This window comes from Silurus meridionalis, chromosome 18 (assembly GCF_014805685.1).
Source record: "Silurus meridionalis isolate SWU-2019-XX chromosome 18, ASM1480568v1, whole genome shotgun sequence".
Lineage (NCBI taxonomy): Eukaryota > Metazoa > Chordata > Actinopteri > Siluriformes > Siluridae > Silurus > Silurus meridionalis.
Genome location: NC_060901.1, coordinates 13,961,651 through 13,980,239, shown reverse-complemented (window position 1 = coordinate 13,980,239; position 18,589 = coordinate 13,961,651). Strand labels below are relative to the sequence as shown.

Genomic DNA, 18,589 nt, shown 5'->3' with positions numbered 1-18,589 from the left:
ATGTGGGAGACATTTTGTGCTTTTTTCCAGGATTTGCTGGATAAAAGCACAAAATGTCTCCCACAGAACACTGGAAAGAGACAATGTGACCACTGCCACACCACTCCTCGAAAACTCGCCATTTATTGTCATAAAGCGTGCGGTAGATGAGGCCCTGGCACTCTGGATAGTGTGTATAACTGATTGGGGTAAACCTACCACACTCAAGTTCCACCTCTCATGGGCCAGGCCCAGAGAGCAATCCTGTTTGGGTGAGGATGATAAATCTCCCCGCCCGCCTGGGACAGAAGGTCCCTCCGTGGAGGGACTGGCCACGGTTGATCTGACAGTAGCTGAACTATTTCTGCGATCCAGTGCCTGGACGCCCAATGTGGAGCTATCAGAATCAGTGACAAGCTGAGTTCTCTGACCCTGGCCAGGGTGGGGGAAATCAAGCTCAGTGGAGGGAAAGCGTAGAGAAGAACGTTTGGCCACGGGTGGGCTAATGCATCCACACCCAACGGTGCATCTTCGTCTCTTAGAGAAAAGAACAGAGGACACTGAGCATTTTCGTGAGGCGAGAGATCACGGAAGCCCGGCCGTATCTCTGCCATATCTGCTCCACCACCTGAGTGTGCAGTTTCCATTCCCCATACAGGGGGTTTCCCCTGGAAAACAGATCCGCACACTTGTTCCATATGTCTGGAACATGAGTCGCTCTGATGGACAAAAGCCTCGCGTCGCACCACATTATCAGTTTCCTCACTAACTGATGCAGCTGGAGGGAGCGCACACCTCCCTGCCGGTTGATGTACGCGACCACTGTGGAATTGTCTGTTTTCACCAACACATGTCGGCCCTTTATGAAAGGCAGAAAATGTTTCAGCGCTAGAAACACTGCCAACAACTCCAAGTAGTTTATATGTCTCAGGATTAGCTGTGGAGGCCAAACGCCGTTCACAGCTCTGCCCATAAGGGTTGCACCCCAGCCCGCCAAAGACGCATCCGTCGTCATAGTAACCCTCGACGACACCGCCCCCAAGGGAATCCCCGACCGAAGTGTCGCGGGGCATCCCCATTGGCGGAGCGCTAAGACGCAAGCATGTGTAATTTTGACCGGCCGATTGAGATGACGTCGGGGACATAAGCGCAACCGCGTGACCCATCTCTGAAAATCTTTCATCATGAGAAGTCCCAGACGCACCACAGAAATCACTGAGGCCATTAAACCCAGCATTCGTAGGCACACTCGGAACGGGACCATAGTCCCGCCCAGCAGGGAGCGACACTGAATGAGAGATGCGATTCTCCTCTCTGTCAGCGTGACTCAATAGGAGAGGAATCTATACTGAGCCCTATGTGGGAGACATTTTGTGCTTTTTTCCAGGATTTGCTGGATAAAAGCACAAAATGTCTCCCACAGAACACTGGAAAGAGACAATGTGACCACTGCCACACCACTCCTCGAAAACTCGCCATTTATTGTCATAAAGCGTGCGAGTAGATGAGGCCCTGGCACTCTGGATAGTGTGTATAACTGATTGGGGTAAACCTACCACACTCAAGTTCCACCTCTCATGGGCCAGGCCCAGAGAGCAATCCTGTTTGGGTGAGGATGATAAATCTCCCCGCCCGCCTGGGACAGAAGGTCCCTCCGTGGAGGGACTGGCCACGGTTGATCTGACAGTAGCTGAACTATTTCTGCGATCCAGTGCCTGGACGCCCAATGTGGAGCTATCAGAATCAGTGACAAGCTGAGTTCTCTGACCCTGGCCAGGGTGGGGGAAATCAAGCTCAGTGGAGGGAAAGCGTAGAGAAGAACGTTTGGCCACGGGTGGGCTAATGCATCCACACCCAACGGTGCATCTTCGTCTCTTAGAGAAAAGAACAAAGGACACTGAGCATTTTCTCGTGAGGCGTAGAGATCTACGGAAGCCCGGCCGTATCTCTGCCATATCTGCTCCACCACCTGGGTGTGCAGTTTCCATTCCCCATACAGGGGGTTTCCCCTGGAAAACAGATCCGCACACTTGTTCCATATGTCTGGAACATGAGTCGCTCTGATGGACAAAAGCCTCGCGTCGCACCACATTATCAGTTTCCTCACTAACTGATGCAGCTGGAGGAGCGCACACCTCCCTGCCGGTTGATGTACGCGACCACTGTGGAATTGTCTGTTTTCACCAACACATGTCGGCCCTTTATGAAAGGCAGAAAATGTTTCAGCGCTAGAAACACTGCCAACAACTCCAAGTAGTTTATATGTCTCAGGATTAGCTGTGGAGGCCAAACGCCGTTCACAGCTCTGCCCATAAGGGTTGCACCCCAGCCCGCCAAAGACGCGTCCGTCGTCATAGTAACCCTCGACGACACCGCCCCCAAGGGAATCCCCGACCGAAGTGTCGCGGGGCATCCCCATTGGCGGAGCGCTAAGACGCAAGCATGTGTAATTTTGACCGGCCGATTGAGATGACGTCGGGGACATAAGCGCAACCGCGTGACCCATCTCTGAAAATCTTTCATCATGAGAAGTCCCAGACGCACCACAGAAATCACTGAGGCCATTAAACCCAGCATTCGTAGGCACACTCGGAACGGGACCATAGTCCCCGCCCGAAAACGGGAGCGACACTGAATGAGAGATGCGATTCTCCTCTCTGTCAGCGTGACTCGATAGGAGAGGGAATCTATACTGAGCCCTAGATATTCCGCGCACTGCGCGGGACACAAGCTCTTTTCCCTGTTTATTCTGAAACCCAGGTTGCAGAGATGTGTGACTATGCTCTCCGCATCTCTGATCGCCTGCTCTCTTGACGAGGAGCATATCAGATAATCGTCTATATAAGACAAAATCCGAACCCCGATGTTTCTCAACGGCAAAAGTGCCGCCTCCACACACTTGCTGAAAGTCCTCGGAGCGAGAGACAGTCCGAACGAAATGGTTTGAAACTCGTAGGCAGTGCTTCTGTGTGCAAACCTCAAATATTTTCTGTGTGACGAGTAAACGTCTATGTAAAAATACGCGTCTGATAGATCGATCGTCACAAACCAATCATTTGGATGGATCGACCGACAGAGTGCTTTGTGTGTCAACATTCTGAATGAATATTTTCTCAGGTGCTTGTTTAACACACGCAAATCCAAGATCGAACGAAGAGATGCGCTTCCTCTCTTCGGGATCACAAAGTACCGGGAGTAGAAACCCTGACGGCTTTCTGCCTTCGGAACAACTCTGATTGCCCTTTTGCTTAAAAGAGAGTCGATCTCGGTCGCTAGGACGCTAGCCAACTCCCCTTCGGCCACCGAGACCAACACACTGTTGAATCTGGGTGGTTTCATTGCGAATTGAAGCCTGTATCCCCGTGAAATCGTGGCCAAGACCCACGAAGAAACAGCGCATGCGCGCCAATTGACGAGGTGCGCAGAAAGATAACCCCCGCGTACACAACTCTGGTCGCGCGTTGATGACGTCACAACCGTCGCCGCGCTGGGCTCCGCTGACAGAGCGAGCGTGCCCTCCAGTGGTAAAACTAGGGGGGTGCACGCTGAATTCTCAGGATTTTCGCACACTATCGCCCTCGGCTGATCGCCTGGATGCGAAAGTGCCACATTTATTGTGTGTTTTATTTTTGAACACATCGCCCTCAGCCCGTGGCTTGGATGCGATGATGCAGTCTTTATTGCGCAATCGTCTGAACTGACGTGCGAGTGAACAAATGTCGGGAGTGCTTGGTGACACTGAACATTTTCCCTTATCCCTCGAAACCGAGGAGAAACTAAAGAGGAAGCCCTTACGGAACGTAGAACCAGGCTGTGTTCTCTTCTCCTTTTCTTCGCCAGCGGAGAAAGGAGGATAGGAGAACATTCGCGTGTCAGGTCGCACGCTTCTTCTTCCGCTCCTCGGGGTGGGGCGGACGGTTTTTAGCCGCCACGGCCGCAAATGAATGCTTTCCCCATGGTCCCGAGCCATCCGATCTCGGACGTTGACCAGCATGCTGTCCGCCGAGACCCGATCTTGTGCTCCTCGTGTTCATCTGTCTTGCCGCGGCTGCGGCAAAACCTTGCCACGCTGGCTGAGGGTGAGGGTCCCTGCCCAAGATGGTTGCTCCACATGATGATGGACACGGGCGGGATGCAACCTCCCTGATCTTCCACTCATTCCCTTTGGTGGGGGGGGTGATCGTCGACATGGCTGAGTACGGGGATATTAGACTCGTCACAACACGTTAGTCTGCCAATGTTCGCAGGGTAGTTAGCTCTCCGAAGGCTTCGCCTTCACGCGCTAAGCCTGTAATAGCCTGACGCTACTACGTCCCTACCGTGTAACTGAATACCCAGCAAGTTAAAATAGGAATAGCTCGCCTCGACGCGTACGCTATTCCGTGACGTCGCTCAGCACGATTCCGTACGACTGACCTCGCGTTCAGTGGCGGAATCCAATGACGGCCCGCACGATGAACAGTTAAGCGAAACCAGCCGAGAAGTGGAAGTGCTGAGAGAGCTTAGTGTAGTCCCCCACGGGAAGAAAGCGCGAATGATGTTAGGAGGCTGAGCCTGATCTCAGGTCGACCAGTCTGTCAAGACAGACGTGGTGTCATAAGAGCTTCCGTTGTTGGTCACGCCCAAAGCGATTCCCATAGTGAAACACCGAGCGAAGTTAGAAAAAGAACCTGTGGATATCTACAGAAGATTTCAAGAACAGTATGGTGATGAGATGCTCAGCAGCAGTAAGACATATTTGAAAAATATATTTGAAAAAAAAAAAATAAAAATACAGGCTTTAATAAACACACCTAACAATGGTGCAAGGCAAAAACAAAGTCCGATAAACAGTCCAGGGTCCAAAACACAGGCAAAAAGTGCAATGCATGGAAGACAAAAACCAAATCCAAAAAACAATCCAAAAGAGCCAGCAAACAGAACAATAAAGACAGGGCAGAAACGCAAACCAAAAACAGTTCAAAGGTCAAAACCAAAACAGAGCAGAACAGAGCAGAGTTGGGGGCAGAGCTAGGTCGGGTTTCAGAGGGATCTGACTGCACACATTCTGTGCACTTTTGTTGCCGATTCTCTGCACTTTTTGTGCAGGATCTGCACATATTGCGCGGCACAATGAGTGCCTTGGCAGGTCAAGCCTGTAAGGCGTTTTAGGCTGAACTGCTGCTGGGTTGCTTGGTGGGTGCAGCCCCAATCCCAACCCACCATCTCCCATCGGGAGGTACAGAAATGGATTGTTGCGCCTGGCACTCTTGTCAGGGATCCTGCGTGGCACTCTGTGCCGAAGGCCTGTGAAGTGACAGATATGAGGATTATCATCTTCAATATAAGGGCTATGGCGAAAAAGGTACTGACATAGGACATTCTGGGGATCTGGCCGTTAAGGGGCGCGTTGCACTGCAGTATCCAGTGCCCGTCTTGCCCAGGCCCCCTCAGGGACCTGGTCTGTTAACGCTGCCACCCCTGGTGCTTCAGGGCATGGCCACCCCTAGAGCCGTCTTAGAGCACTGCCCTGGCTCTAGGCACACCGTAGGACAGTCTCGAGAGACTGATACCCTAATGCACTTGCCGGCAGCTTGGAAAGCTCTGGTTTGCTCTGGTTTGCTTTCAGGGACGAAGCTTACCAATACCAGGTTCTTCCGTTTGGCATTGCCCTTTCACCTTGTACCTTCACAAAATGTGTGGACTACATCAACGATTGGTTGATCCTAGCGCAATCAGAGCAGTTGGCGGTCCGGCATTGAGATGTCGTTCTCGCCCACATGAAGGCATTGGGGTTTCGGCTGAACGCCAGGGAGAGTGTGCTTTCTCCATTACAGAGAACCACCTATCTCTGTGTCATATGGGATTTCACTACTTTGCCCAGACAGCTTTCCCCTGACCACATTGTGGCCATCATTACAGCCATCAGGAATGGCAGAGAAGGGCAGCCTCTCACTGCCAAGCAGTTCCAGAAACTACTAGGGCTTATGGCAGCTCCGTCCAGTGTGATTCCACTTGGCCTGCTGTACATGAGACCCCTTTAGTGGTTGCTCAGGACCCATGGGTTCTCACAGAGTGGCAACCCCCTCCTCACCATCGATGCTTTCCAAGATGTTTGGAAAGATCCCCGGTTCCTATCTCTAGGCCCCATGCTGGGAGTCGGTCATCGCTTACAGCTAACGGATGCATACCTCCTGGGGTGGGCAGCGATCATGAGTGGTCACTCTGCCTGAGGTCTGTGGGAAGAGCCTCATCTACGCTGGCACATCAACTGCATAGAGATGCTGGTCATGCTTCTAACACTGCAGCATTTCCTCTCACACCTCAGAGGTCACCACGTGTTGTCCGTACAGACAATACTGCAGTGGTCTCCTACATCAACCATCTAAGAGGTCTGTGTTCGAGCCCTTTGTGCAGGCTGGCACACCAGATCCTCCTTTGGGCCCAGGGGAAACTCCTCTCTTTGAGAGCAGTTCACATCCCGGGCCGGTTGAACAAGGCAGCAGACACCCTGTCGAGGCAGGGGTTGAGACCCGGAGGTTGTTGGCCATCTGCTCTATCAAGAAATTAGGGGACTTGCAGGCCCTTTCTGTGGCCCCCTTCTTTCTGGAGTTTAACCCAGGTATGGCTAGTGCCTTCCTGTACCCCTGTACAGGTCACATCCCCAAGGTTGATGTCAGAGCTCACTCCACCCAGAGTGTGGCTGCCTTAAAATCTTGGTCCTCTGGAGAACCCCTCCAAGACATATGTAACCCTGCATGTTGGTACACCCCGCTGACCTTCGTGCATGATTGGACACTCGTTACCAAAGCGTTTCGATGCAGCTCGAGTTCCTGAAAGGGCACGTCTCTAGGTTACGTATGTAATCATAGTTCTCTAAAGGAACGAGACGCTGCATCTTTATGCCACACCTCCGGTATCTCTGCAGCGCTTGCTTCTCCCTTACAGATGCTGGCACTTCGATTTGCGTTTTATACTTTTTGGTCCTGATGTCACCCCGCCGGTGACGGTCAGCGTCTAATTTTTGACTGATTACACACATTATTTCAGAACCTGAACACTCGGGAACATTCCCAAAGCGTTTCGACAAAGCATATCGTTCCCCTCAGGGAACTGGGGTTACATAAGTAACCTAGAGACGTTTGTGTCAATTAATCCATGTACATAGCTGGAATGCTGCAGATTTGTCTAATGTATATAAAATATTCATAATTCTCAAAAATGTATAGTGGTTTAAGCTGGTCTCTCGTTCTTTTTTATTGAATGTTTATGGAACGTGCTCACTTGAGGGAAGAGCTAATGGCGATACTGGGATATAATAAAGCTGGAAACAATTGAAAGAATAAAGGGGGCAGGGAGGACTGGACAAAGCAAGAGAAACATGGTGAAAGAGAATGAGAGTGAGAAATGGGGAAGACAGAGAAAGGACTAGAAATAGAAAGAGCGTGTGAGACATAGAAACAGAAGTTGTTTTGACAGGATAAGGCAATGAGAAAAATGGAAACGAAGAAAGAAAGAGAAATAAAGACAACTATACAAAGAAGAAGCAAATAAACAAATATGATGCAGTGAGCAAAAGAAAGCATTGACACGTTCCATTGATTTGTCTGGACACATTTTTCATAACTGTATGTTTGAGACGTGCTCCTGATGATTGGTGCAGTTAATCCGCTCTCGCTCAGAGGAGAGTGATTGGCTCTGTGTGTGTGTATGTGGATGTGTGTGTGTGTGTGTGTGTGTGTGTGTGTGTGTGTGTGTGATTTTAGGTTCCGGTCTGGTGCTGTTTCAGGTCATTTCATAATTGGCACTTTTTGTCCTAAACCACACCACCTCCTACGCTTTCTCTCTCTCTCTCTCTCTCTCTCTCTCTCTCTCTCTCATTCACTCACTCACTCACACTAACAAATCGCATCTTCACCAATTTAATTGGTAGCTGTCCAGTGGACTAGTGTCTTTATGTTTGCTCAAATGTCATTCCTTTTCCAACTCTCACACACACACACACACACACACACACACACACACACACACACACACACACAGTATTAGGGTCATTAAAGTTCCATGCCATTTAATCTATTCATGTATGATCTATGTACATTCAGTCTAAATTATGAAAGATTTTTTATTATTATCAAAGGCTGATTAAATGTCTTATTTCACCTTAATGTTATTCAGGTACGAATAAACCAAAAACTCAAGCATATGAATGAACGACGCATAAGATACCTTGATAGTTGGCTGCCGCCTTCACAGTTGATGACGGTATGTTTATCGAATAGGAGAAGAAATTTTTCGCTTCGATATAGACTGTATGATCTCAATGTTCAGGTTAAATGCAGTCATTAATGTTGTGTTTGACTTTTTATTTGCTACTGACCATTTTTTTTTCTAAATTGCTGGTCTGATTTCTTACAGGTGCTTATACATACTACCATGTTGCACCACTGAGCGCCACAGGAGATCTTTTTTTGCTTGTGCCCATCAAAATATATAACTCCTCTCTCTGAGTGTTAAACATATACCTATATGTATATTTATTTATATTTACTTATTTCTATTTGTACTTTAATATTTACTGCAACCAAACGATTTCAATACGAGATCAATAAAATAGAGCTAGAAACATTTCAGAAAGGACTAAATCTTCTTTGCACCACATAACAAAATGTAAATTAGAAAATTTGTGAATGAGGTGAATATATTTTGTACTACAGTATATCCAGTACTAACAATTTTTCCATACATTTACTTTAGTGGTTCGCACCTATCAACCATAGAATAAATATGTATTATGCAGAAACCTGGAAACAAGTATTTACATTTTCTGCCTAATTTCAAACTAGATTAGGAAGTATGACTTTCCAGAAACCATGGAACTAAATTGTGCAAAAAAAATCTGAAATGTTTTCAATAAATATTTTACCTCTAATGAACATAAAAGGTCATTTTCATAAAATACATAAAGAAATCCAGTCATATAAATTGCTCAGCTGGCTTGAGACACTGCCTTGACTGTAGAAAAGAACTCTTTTGAGAGTGTGTGTTGTAGCTAGGAAACCAATTTAGAGGCAAATTAGTAGAGACTGTAGTGCATGACAACACATGCATATAAAGCATGGTGTGACAACCAGCAGCAAAAATTTTATGCAATGATGATTCTAAATTTTATGATTTACAAAAGGCACCAGTGTGTCAGTGAAAAAAGTGCTGGTGAAAAGTCTAATGTTGTCAATGATCTTTCCCAGAGAGCAAACTAATAATGTCCCATTGGCTCAGGCTTTCTAACCCCATCCTGCTGTAACACCTAATCTGAATTTGTTTTGCAGTACACAATCACAATTTAACATTGATAAGAATTTAATTCAGGAAAAGAATTGCAGAAATACATTTGCATTGAGTTGAATTCAGCTTGTAAAACTTTGGCCTAGTATGTACTTGTCAATGCAACTGATGCTTACTGTCTAAATACATCATCATATTCAAAAAAATAAATACAGTTATTTTAAACTATTTTAACTGAATTTAACATTGGTGTCTTAACCACCTAAATCTCATGAAACCTAAATTTATAAACTCACCACCTACCACACCTACATGATGTCTCTTAGATTGCAAAAGTTTTTACTAAGTCTAGTCTGCATATTTTTTCTACATTTTTCAGTACAATCATATTGTTCATTTCTGTATATAATATTTGCTTGTTTTCTGGTCTTGTGAATTCTCTTTTATTTTGCCCAACTCAGTTTAATCCTCTGTGTTTTTCCCCTTTGGCTTGTTTTGTGGGCTTTTTGGATTGTTTGCCTTTTCTCACTTTTTGGATTGTTTTGCTTTTGCTTGCATTCATTTCAATTCAACTTCTTTCATCAATTAGTTTATTTCCTTTCTAACGTGTGAAACCGGGAAATAGGGTTCAGTTGACAGTTTTTAACATAGCCAGTGTTCAATAAACACACTAAAACAGTGTATCAAATTCGAATTCTGCCCAGGCATCTTTGTGAATCCTCAAGGGTCCATAATATGAATTTTTTTTTTTTTTATATACCAGGCTGAGGATAGCTGGGAAACTCACAATTAGGGGAATAGATAGGGGAATGCTTTTCTTTTAATAATTAACATATTATCTATCCTATTGATTAACATTTCAGGGAAAAAGAATTCAGTCCTGTGGGATGCAAACAAACAATCCCTGTGCAATGGTGCTATTAGAATGCAGGCAATGCTACACTGTGAACTGTAGAAATGAACAATTTGATTCTATGTCGGTAGAACAGGCCGTTTGAAAAACATTAGATTGTGGTTCCCTTTTTGGTTTGTCTTTTATTGTTTAAAACCTGTGTGGTACACAGTTCAGTTGCACAATAATTATGATGACCAAAAACATGTTATTGGAAAAAGTAACATATGATCAACTTAAACACACCTGAATGATTAATATAACTTTTGAATATCTGAATTGTAATCTAAATGCAAAAAAATTATTTTTTATGTATGCAACCCAACATACAATATGTTAAAGTACAGTTTTAATGCAAGTACTAGGTGGTACCAAAAAGTCTAGAGACTAGCTCTGTTTACAAGAATGTACTTCATTCATCTGTGCTTACACACTATGACCTTTAAAATTACACTGCTCCAAGCATTCCTGCCATATCTGGAATGTGTCATGGAAGTCTTCTTTTCGAAAGCAACTTCTGTGATTCGTGCTGGATCTCCACAACTGTGTCTAAATGGTGACCTTTGAGCTGGATCTTCATCTTTGGGAAGAGAGCAGAGTCTGCAGGAGCCACATCTGGTGTGTAGGGTTGGTGGGGAAGTGAGATCATGTTGTTTTTGCCAACAAACTCACCTGTGAGAGAGTGCACAAAAAGCAAACGTGGTAAAACGTGGTCAGAACATCACTAGTTGCACAGCTCGTGATATACATAGGCTAATATCTTTTGGCACACTGACTTATGAAGGTTGGTGCTCCCTGTGACTGTGCGTGCAGCCTTGTGCTGCCATCTGTTGGCAAAACCAAACTTTTTGATACCACCCTATCGCATTACCACCTCACAGCTCCAGGGTTGATTCTAGGCTTTGGTTGTTGGGTTTTCCATGATTATGACCAGGATACATTACTTAAGATATATAGTTAATGTATGCTTTACTGGACTTGTAAGTATTTAAGGAAAGATATTAACAGGGATTTATCACATATACACTATAAGGCCTTAGCACCTAGCCTCACTAGTGACATTGGAGTAAACATTCTGGCAACAAGGAAAATGCCAGAATTGCCCTTTCTTAATTTCAGAGTCAATTAAGAAATTGTGCCATACATTCCAGATGTTTTCAGTTCAAGGCACTGGGTAGACAATCTTGGCATGCAGTGTATGCACAAGCAATGGGGCTGAACCAGTCTTTAAATTAATCATCGATTATATCTTTAATTATTTTTCCCAATTTGCCTGGAATCACTTTTTATTTTGTGGTCAGGCAAGAAATATACCTGGCTGTTCTGCAAGTAGAAACACAATGAAACACTTTGTCCCCAACCTACTGTATGCACCTGGGACCACTTCACTTCATTGTTTGAGTAGATTGGGGTGGTAAATCTGCAGTGTGTTTTCCAAAACACATAGTTCACTATTCCAACCTTTGTGTGACCTTAAAGGTTTCTTGCCAACTGGTGAGTAATTCTGAGATAAAGGTAGAAAGTAATACAAGGGGGTTATTTTCTAGTGCCAAATGTTTCAGTTGGGAGGACATATAATCCAGAGATGTTTCCTTTCCAGGGCCTAGAGCCAAATCTCACCTAATAAGTAAACTTAATAAAGACTTTGGCCACTCGCCAGACCTTAAATAAAAGTTCCTAGAACCATGTATCGTAGTTTTGATCATACTTGGTGCATAAACATATTGTTTTTGAAGTTGTATACACTAATTCAGAGCAGTCTGTAAGCAGCTCAGACCTGATCAAGGTCTTAGGATTATATCATATATTATGCCTGGATCAGGTAGGATCTCTTCAAAGATCTTAGATAGGAATAAGAACAAAGCCTCAGCCATTCTCTTTGCTGAGATCATACACAATCATACTGCTTAGTCCATGAGGTCTAATAGAAAGCATTGTGCTGAGTTGTCTAATGGCACAATAAGAGCAATACTAATTATTTTAAAATGCATCTCAAAAAGGATGGATAGCAGATTCTACACATCTGCATCCACTTGATCATGAGTTTACAGTGCATTTGGAACGTATTCAAAGCACTTCACTTTTTTCACATTTGTTATGTTTTAGCCTCATGTCAAAAAGGATTAAACTAAATATATTTTTTAAAATTCTAAAATCACATGTACAAATGTATTCACAGTCTTTGCTCAAGACTTTGTTGAATCACCTTTGACACAAATTACAGCCTCAAGTTTTATACAATATGATGCTACAAGAATATGATGCACACTAATTTTTGGGCAGTTTCCCCCCAAAAAACTTTGCAGGACCTCTCAAGCTCCATCAGGTTGAACTGAGAGCATCGGTGCACAGCTATTTTCAGATCTCTCCAGAAATGTTCAATCGGGTTCAAGTCTGGGCTCTGGCTGCACCACTCAAGGGCATTCACAGAGTCGTCCTGTAGCCACTCCTGTTATTTTGGCTGTGTGCTTAGGGCCGTTGTCCTGTTGGAAGATGAACCATCGCCACAGTCTGAGGTCCAGAGTGCTCTGGAACAGGTTTTCATCAAGGATGTCTCTGTAGTCTGCTGCATTCATATTTCTCTCGATCCTGACTAGTCTTCCAGTTCCTGATGCTGACAAACATCCCCACAACAAGATGCTGCCAGCACCATGCTTCAATGTAGGGATGGTATTGATCAGATGATAAGCTGTGCCTGGTTTTGTCCAGATATGACATTTGGCATTGAGGCCAAAGAGTTCAATCTTTGTTTCTCATGGTCTGAGATTCCTTCAGGTGTGAGGAGTGGCTTCTGCCTGGCCACTCTACCATACAGGCCTGATTGGTGGAGTGCTACAGAGATGGTTGTTCTTCTGGAAGGTTTTCCTCTCTTCACAGAAAAATGTTGGAGCTCGGTCACCTCCCTGACTAAAGCCATTCTCCCTCGATCGCTTTAAATGTATAATATATTTGCAAAGATTTCAAACAAACTTTTTTCACACTGTCATTATGAGGTATTGTTTGTAGAATTTTGAGGAAAATAATGAATTTAATCCATTTAGGAACAAGGCTGTATCATAAAATATGAAAAAAGTGAAGCGTTTTGAACACTTTCCTGATGCACTGTATAGTGACCTATAGATTGTGGAAACCATTTACCTGAGGTTTTACTTCTTCTTTTACAAAAACTTCACTATATCATTATACATTGCCATTGAACATTTTTTAATTCAGCACCATTTCCAATATTTCTGCCATTGATCTCAGCAACCTGGTCAACTCTGTCAGAGGGATTTCTGTAAAGGAAAGTGAGAAGAAATACATCCACTTTTAAATCAGCAGCTACATGACCAAACTATGACCAGTTCTCAAGTACATCGGATTTTCCTTTAAATGTTTTGAGCCACTCCAAAAGATACATGAACCTATTCCACATGTTTACAGGTTTGTTTGTATGTGTTTTTGCACACGTGTTTGCCTGTGTTTGTTTGTTTGAGTGTGTGTGTTTGAGTATGTGTGTATTTAAATAAGTATACTTCCTAGTCAGAAAAAAATAAAGCAGTCTTGCATGCAAAATCAGGTTCATGAGTGAATGTTGATCAGTGTAAACTAAAGCATTTGTGTTTGCGGGGGGCAGAGTGAGTGTGTTGGTGTGTAAAGAGGGTGTATTAAATCGACACTAACCTCGCAGGTGAGGCGAGGCTGACACAATGAGAACTTCCCACGGAGATATAACCCCCTTTTAATTAAATCTGGAGCTGTGGACTCGGCTGCCACTATAGATGTGTGTGTGTGTGTGTGTGTGTGTGTGTGTGTGTGTGTGTGTGTGTGTGTGTGTGTGTGTGTGTGTGCTGTCTGTGCCAGGTGTGTATGTGTGTCTCAAGCTCACAGTCCCAGCATTGACTAATGAGTTGTCCTGTTGGTACTCTGGTCACATCAAGAGCTCTGTGTGTGTGTGTGTGTGTGTGTGTGTGTGTGTGTGTGTGTGTGTGTGTGTGTGTGTGTGTGTGACAGACTCTGGGGTGGAGAGAAGACAACTAATTGAAATTCGGGGACATACTAACAGACACACACACACACACACACACACACACACACACAAATGCAGGGACAGGAAGGGGAAAGGATACACACTTGGGCCTCTCAGTTCAGCCATCACAAAACAGTGAAAGAGGCCATTGTGCTCTTTTATCAGAAGAGGTACCAGAGAGGGGGGTGTTAGAAGAGAAAATGAGGGAAAGACTGAAGAAGTATTATGAATGGAGAGAGGAAATAAGAGGATTTCAATTTAAATCAATATCTCTCAGTTTTAGAGGTGCTATAGAAAATATAGCCTTGATTTTCTGACAGCGCTAGAAGTACTGTAGTAGAATAAAGGAAAAGGGGATCATGTCCATCATACAGTGACTTTTTTAACGAATACACTACACTGTATTGACACCAAGGGCTCAAAAGCATTGATTGGCCAAATTATATATGAGAAATTTGAGAATAAGGATGGATTTAGACTGTAATTAATAATAACAGTTTACTACAATGGCTCAGGACCACAGTTTGCATGAACAGTTCTGCATGTAATCACTAAACAGTACACCTCAGCATTGATGAAACTATAATGAATAGACATTTTATTGCCACCCAGATGAGGAGAGGTTTCCTTTTGAGTCTGGTTCCTCTCAACGTTTCTTTCTCATACCATCTCAGGGAGTTTTTTCTTGCCGGAGTCGCCACTGGCTCCCTCATTAGGGATACAACCCTATACACACTAAACTTATACATTTTAACTTTTTAACTTGTTTCTCTCTGTAAAACTGGTTTGAGACTAGGTTTATTGTTAAAAGCACTATATAAATAAAACTGAATTAAATTTTATTAATTTGCATTTTGTTGTTTGTACATTGCCAATGATCTTTGGTCATGTGACATTCATAATTCTTATTATAAACTCAATTTGTACCCAAACTGTACAAATTGCACCTTGGCAGCTTGTACATTAGGTAAATTATTCACAATAAATGTGATTTCTAATTGTTTGTATTAAATTATTAAAATACAATCTGCTTTTTCTAACAGATTTACAGGATGTGCAAACTTATTGATGATATTTACCCTGGTGTATTTACTGTAACCCTGACTCTTTTACACATAAGGCCATTAGAGATCACCCACCTACAACACCAGGCAATGATAAAGTCCTGATCACTGTTATATCCTGGTTCAGTGCAGCTATGGTGTCAAAATGTTACTAAATTTTTTTTCTTAGTCTTTTTTATCCCTCTTTGTTGATGAGCCAGCCATTGACTGGATTGGTGGAGATGATGAAATTCATTCGTATATGTCAGATTCAAGGGTTTTTATATTCTGTACTAAAGCCAGAAGTTCTCTTTTAATATACAATAAATTTGTCTAAAGTACATGAAAATACCATTAGCCTGAATGTTGGATCTGATGGAGGGGGTGTGCACTTGTTTAATTTTTTATACTTTACTACATTTATACTACTAATAGTACAAGTTGAGTATGTTGTTTTGGATCTGATTGCTGGCTGTGGAGACACCCTTATTCATGTTGCAGTTACTGCCTACGTCGTAACAAACAAATTTGATTTGATACGAGAGGTAGCTGGACTGATGTCAAGTCAAGTCAAGTCAAGTTTATTTCTATAGCGCTTTTCACAACAGACATTGTCTCAAAGCAGCTTTATAGAAATCAACAGTCAAGGTGAATGGTGTGCATTTATCCCTGATGAGCAAGCCGTGGCGACTGTGGCAAGGAAAAACTCCCTTAGATGTAATGAGGAAGAAACCTTGAGAGGTACCAGACTCAAAAGGGGAACCATCCTCATTTGGGTAACATCAAGAGTTTGAGTTCGGCATCTACTTCTTCAAAGGTCCATAATCTTCATGAGGTGGGAAGTGACTGGAGCTGGCCAAACTCAGGATGCCTCAGGATGGGGAGAGAAAGAGAAGCAGTGGAGAGAAATTAGCGTAGCTGCTGTTCATGATATTAACAGCACAAGTTGATAATGTGCATGTGATCAGATGTTCTGGAGCACAAGGTTAGACGTATGTTATGTTAAGGCTTTGCTAAAAAAAAATGTTTTTAATCTGCTCTTATCTGATGCTCACATAATCCAAAACAGTGGATGTCAGTTGGAAGGGTGCAAGTTGTGCACAGTTGTAAAAATAACATAATTGTAAGATGTTTTGAATAGGGCTTCTGCCAAATGCTTAAGTAATGACTTTGTAATAAATTCATATTTATATAAGTAATAAATTAGCTGTTCATTTTGTGTGTGACGTTTGTATGCCACAAAAGTTCATGGACCTGAATGAACACACTCTTCCACACACAGACCTCCAATGGACCAATTTCTTGCAGAGCAGCTTGATTGGGTAAATGTTGGGTTACTCTAGATTATTTTGTATAGTGTTGATGTTTTTTGTTTTGTTTTGAAAAGCTGGAAAAAAGTGTACCTGAAAACCTTGGACTGGCCATGAAATAATAACAATGAGAAACCTAATATATAATCACAAAGATGTAAGAGTCCTTCCTACCTGGGTTTGAAAGGTACATATGTACACCTCTGTCATTACAAGAGAGAAAAATGCAGTGGTAAAATAAATAAGAGACCACTAGCAAAGAGCCAATATAGAGCTGTCTGGTTCTATTCATGTCCTCATCACCAATATTTTCCTAATGTATGCCGTAAATCTTTGTTATTTATGCCTATAATAACAATTTTATAGTCTCATGACTTTCTCAGTAAAATTATGTGGCTATGTCTTAAATCTAAAGGACAAAAACAAAACATAGTTACGTAATAATTACTTTGACTTCAGACCTGTTTTATGACAGATTTGACAGAATTGCCTCTGTGGTTCTTATAAAATATTCCTCTATATCATTCACTCTGAGTCTTTATACATTTAAAGTCTTTATAATATTAACTATATTCGGCTTTATGTATTTGCTGTCATTACCAATATTAACCTCAGTGGGTAGTTCTTTATTTGGAGGCACCCTATGTCTGTGTGAGTAATAGCAGGTATCAGTAAGCACCTTCTCTGTTAGGAGATGAGTGGACATATTGTGCCACTCCAGAGCAACTTAACTTAATCAAAATGGTCCTAAATCCATTCAAGCTGAGCGGGAAGTCTCAAGGGAGCTGCACGATCAGATTATCATCTCTAATTGGATGAATTCGTCCCTGCCGTCTCTCGAATTACCCATAAGTCCATTCCCTTGTCATGGATGCCATTGCATTGCTGCCAGAGTTGATGAATATTGAGCAGCTGTTGGGGTCCACCGACAACCTACACACATTTTAGCCACCCACTTGCATGATCACACATACACACACACAGCTTTAAGTATATGTAGATTATTGTAACCCATATATTATAGTTTTTCAACTGATTTTGAAAATTTATGTTTTCGGCTCATATTAAGTTCAGGTCACCATTATGGAGTGATGTCAACTGAATTAATTGAAATAAAATCATCAAACTATCTTTGCATTAGCAAGAAACCTCCCGTCTACAAAATAAATATAAAATGGCCGCAATATTTTTTGGTTTTATCTGCCAATACCAATTTAAGTCAGACAGAATCATTCCACACTAATGTCACAATAATTCGAGGTCCATTCTTTAATGGTTATTCTAATGCATATTGTACCTGTCACTGTGTGGGAGAGCATGCATGTGTAAAAGAGAAAAAGGATGACAGAAAAAGAGATACAGAAAGCAATATAGCTGTATAAACCCTACCTTTGAGTGTTTGCGAGTGTTTAACTTCGACAAAGACATTAAGTTTAATGGACTATATTTGGTCCACTTCTCAGAGTACAGAGGGTGGCTCCTCTGCTCTGCTGATCTCTCCCCTGCTTATTAGAGCAAGAAGTCATAGGTACCACATAAAATCTGTGCAGCGTTTTTGGAATGTTAAGAGGTGAGTGAATTGTCTCCTTTCAGATAATAATAATTCATATTAGCTGACATTCAGTTTGAAATGATTTTGTTTTCCAAGCTTTAAAATAATAATAAAAAAAAAGAGTAATAGCTAATGGTCTAATTTCTCTTTCATACAACAACAGATGTTTATACATTTCAGGCAACCTTTTACATACACCTTATCATAATTATTGCTTCGCATTATATATTTAGAACACTTTCTAAATGCTGTAGGATTTCACAAAGAAGTCTTTGAAGAATTAAAAGAAAATGTAGAGACCATACAGATAGTGGTGACATTTTTACTTTATTGCTTCTATTACAACCCTTTTGACCACGAGAGATGCTTTATAACACATGGATATTATCAACATCGACACTGGCAGATACCAGAGAAAATAGCCTAAGTTACATTTCAAGACTCTCGACATGTGGGTGAAAACCTTGACTACTGACATGGCTTTAAAAAACTGCAGATTTTGTCCTACACAAAGGTTCAGATTGTGTTACCAGTCCCTTT

The 18,589-nt window shown here is 42.8% G+C and overlaps 1 protein-coding gene across 1 annotated transcript; it reads right to left on the bottom strand.

Moving 5' to 3' along the window:
- Positions 1–1,540: 1,540 nt before the first annotated feature.
- LOC124401124 lies at positions 1,541–3,973 on the bottom strand. The gene is given in 3 exon segments (XM_046873114.1): positions 1,541–2,103; positions 2,106–3,569; positions 3,682–3,973. Coding segments are annotated over 3 exon segments (2,319 nt in total).
- Positions 3,974–18,589: the final 14,616 nt, after the last annotated feature.